This window comes from Solanum dulcamara, chromosome 10, assembly GCF_947179165.1.
Source record: "Solanum dulcamara chromosome 10, daSolDulc1.2, whole genome shotgun sequence".
Taxonomy (NCBI): domain Eukaryota; kingdom Viridiplantae; phylum Streptophyta; class Magnoliopsida; order Solanales; family Solanaceae; genus Solanum; species Solanum dulcamara.
In genome coordinates, this window is record NC_077246.1 from 62492421 (window position 1) to 62495587 (window position 3167).

Below are 3167 nucleotides of genomic sequence, written 5' to 3' on the forward strand. Positions count from 1 at the left end.
TCTGCTGATTTAGCGTACAGATACAGACCACCGATCCATTGTCGATAAGCCCATGTACTTTTTCTTGTTCGAAAATGACAATGAAATGACCCAAATTTGTTTGATTCATTTGTTATTACTTCTAGTCGACATGAACAAAGGAATTAAATATATTAATCCACTTTTCAAAAAAATATTTTATGTTTAGCTTAAAATTTATTTATTCGATAAATCAATTAAATTGCTTATAATAAGATCACAGGCAACGTTATTAATCTGGATTGGGCTAATCTCTTGACATGACATCCAATGTGTATTATTTCACGTAAAACTCGAGTGTCTATTTATTCAATTTTATACAAATTTAAGTGTCTAGTTGTGCACATCCAAAATTGAAGGGCATAAATGTCAGCTAAGGCTAAGTTCATCAATTCAATAGTTAATTTTTGCTTCCGGCATATTTTTGGCAATATAAATGTTAGTAACGCTCAACACAAATGTTACTTGCAAGCTTTTCGAATTTCATTCTCATTTGTTTCTAACAATTAATAAGACTCAAATCTTTGTCTCTATTTAAAATATTGACAAGATATTTGAAGACCACACTAACATAGATTTTTGTGCCATTAGGCACTTCTTTGTTAGTTCTTTTATGCCCAAAAATATAAAAGAAGATGAAGATATTGATCAAATTCTTCATGGAAACTATGAAATCAAGCACATTATTATACAATCTAGCTACTTCTTGCACTAAATATCCTTCTCTTTTTAGATAGTAAGAGCGTTAATAGGATAGTAGAAGACAATAGCAATCTAGCTCCTCGTACTACTTCTCTTAACGAATATCGTTCTCTTTGTTAGATAGCAAGAGTGTTTATAAGATAGTTGAAGACGATAATAATCACACTAGTTCTCTCAAATATATATCGCTCTCATTGTTAGGTAGTAGTAGTAGTACGAGCATCAATAAGATAGTCACAAATTATTTTTTTAAGAAAAATATCAAAATGATTTGATGGCTCTTTCAATCTGTCGAAATAAAATAACTTGACATGTACCAAAATTAAGGATGGAGTTGAGTCAAATCAACAGCTTGTGACCGTGGAACAAACTGGGTTGTCATACATAGTTTATGCAATAACATAGTATGAGATTTTCACACACATATATAATCCGAGTTAGACGTGGGTCGATACACCACATGACATAAATGTATAATCAAGGTTATAAAAAGAGTGAGGGAAGAAATTAACTAACCTTAAAATAGAAAGATAATTCCTCTATGTATAATAATAAAAAGATCCATTTATTTTGCTTCTTTTTTTTTTAATCCACTACCATAATGTGTTGAGAAAAAGAGTACATATGAGATGAAGAAGAAAGTAAAGTAATTCAAAGCATAGGAAACTCTATATTTACCTTTCAAAGTGACTCTCTAAATTAGCTAAGGGAGACGTAAAAAGGGAGAGAATATCTATTGTTCATAATTAGGAGCGTAAACGATTTTCATCGGATATCATATCATATATATATATATATCAACAAATTCAAGATTTGATAATGTCATTTTCATCTCTGTTAATGCTTGTACTCTTCCTCCCACCAGAACTTTGCCTGAAAATCCATTTCCACACTTTGTTCCCTTTGCCACCACTCCTACAAGAACCACTGTGCCCAAATGCTCCTGTTTTCAACCCGTTCAAATCCAATCCAACCCGTCCATTATTATCTGAAGCATTGCTAAGCCTCATGACACCAGGAACATCCAATTTAGACTCGGAAGACAAATCCAATTTTAAGTCGATGAAAGCTGAATCATCAGTAAAATCACTTTCTTTAACAGGAAATATACTCCTAAATCCACTTTTTCTTGGTTCATCAGAATCCATAAGTATCCCACCAGTAACATCAGAGATTTTAGCACTTGAGAATCTATAATCACTTCCTTCATCAGTATCATTAAATCCACCACCTCTGAAACTACAAACTGATCTTGATCTTGAAACAGCCATAGCATCAGATACCCAAATATCACTGTTTTCATCTAAATCATTACTACCATTCTCAACACTCTTTTTCTTCTTTTTCTTAAAAAGCCTCTTGATTTTCCAGAACCCATTGCTGTTTTTCTTGATTTCAACACAGCTGCTACTACTTCTCCTAAGAACAATTACTTGCTCTGTTTTTTCTCCTGATCTTTTGCTCTGTTTTTTCTCATTTTCTAACAGAAATGAAATCCTCCCAACACTGCCAACTTCAGCAGTGGATGATTTTTGATTGGAAGAAGAGGAATCAGAGCAAGAGCAAGAGGAGAGTCTTTGTTCACCACATTCTGAGCAAACTAAGTTTACTAGTTTTTCTTTAAGGCAATAAGAACATATTCCAATTGAAGATGAAGATGGGTGTTTCTTACATGGCATATCTGAGGAAACAGAGTAGTTGAAATCTGAGAAGCTGTCAGTTTCCATTGCAGCTTTGCCTCTTTCTTTCATGGCTCTCAATTCTTGATTCTTGCTGTGGAAAATACTTGGGTTTCCTATAAAAAGAGGGGGGGAAAAGAATGAAGCACAAGAAAGAGAGTGACAGATGTAATATGTAGCAGTAAAAGAATGAAGAGAGGTGTTGGGTGTTTTGAGGTTATAGGAAAAAAAAAATTAAAGTTTATGAGTTCACGATTTTAATCTCGTGTTATTTCATTTTATATGACATGTTATTAACAAAATTTATTAAAATAATTTTTGAGATGGTAATTGTTTTATTAAGGATTAAAGAAGAATTTTAAAATTAAATTATTTATAATTAATATAAGGTAATATTCTTTTTTACACTATCTAAAAAATATGTCGCATAAAATAAAATGGAGAGAGTATTAAATTGTAAACTAATTTTCCTTTCGTTCTATTCTAACTATCGTTATAACATTTAAAAAATTATTTTAAAAATTCAAGGCTAAAATTAGCGCTTATTTCAACTATATATGTTGTTCAAGACTAAAATTAACATTTCTTTTCAACTAATGTTCTTAAAATTAAAGAAGTAATTACTTTTAATACTGCTCAATTCTAAAAAAAAACTATCTAATAAATAAAAATAACTCAGTCAATTATATATTATATTTATTGTTTTTATTGATAGACATGGAAAAAAAATTAATATATATTAAATGATATTTTTAAAATATATATAAA

The 3167-nt window shown here is 30.5% G+C and overlaps 1 protein-coding gene across 1 annotated transcript; it reads right to left on the reverse strand.

Moving 5' to 3' along the window:
* Positions 1-1288: 1288 nt before the first annotated feature.
* On the reverse strand, positions 1289-2624 carry LOC129870584 (uncharacterized). The gene has a single exon (XM_055945400.1). It carries the CDS (start codon positions 2469-2471, stop codon positions 1527-1529), a length of 945 nt encoding a protein of 314 aa, XP_055801375.1. The 5' UTR covers positions 2472-2624; the 3' UTR covers positions 1289-1526.
* Between the last annotated feature and the right edge of the window lie 543 nt (positions 2625-3167).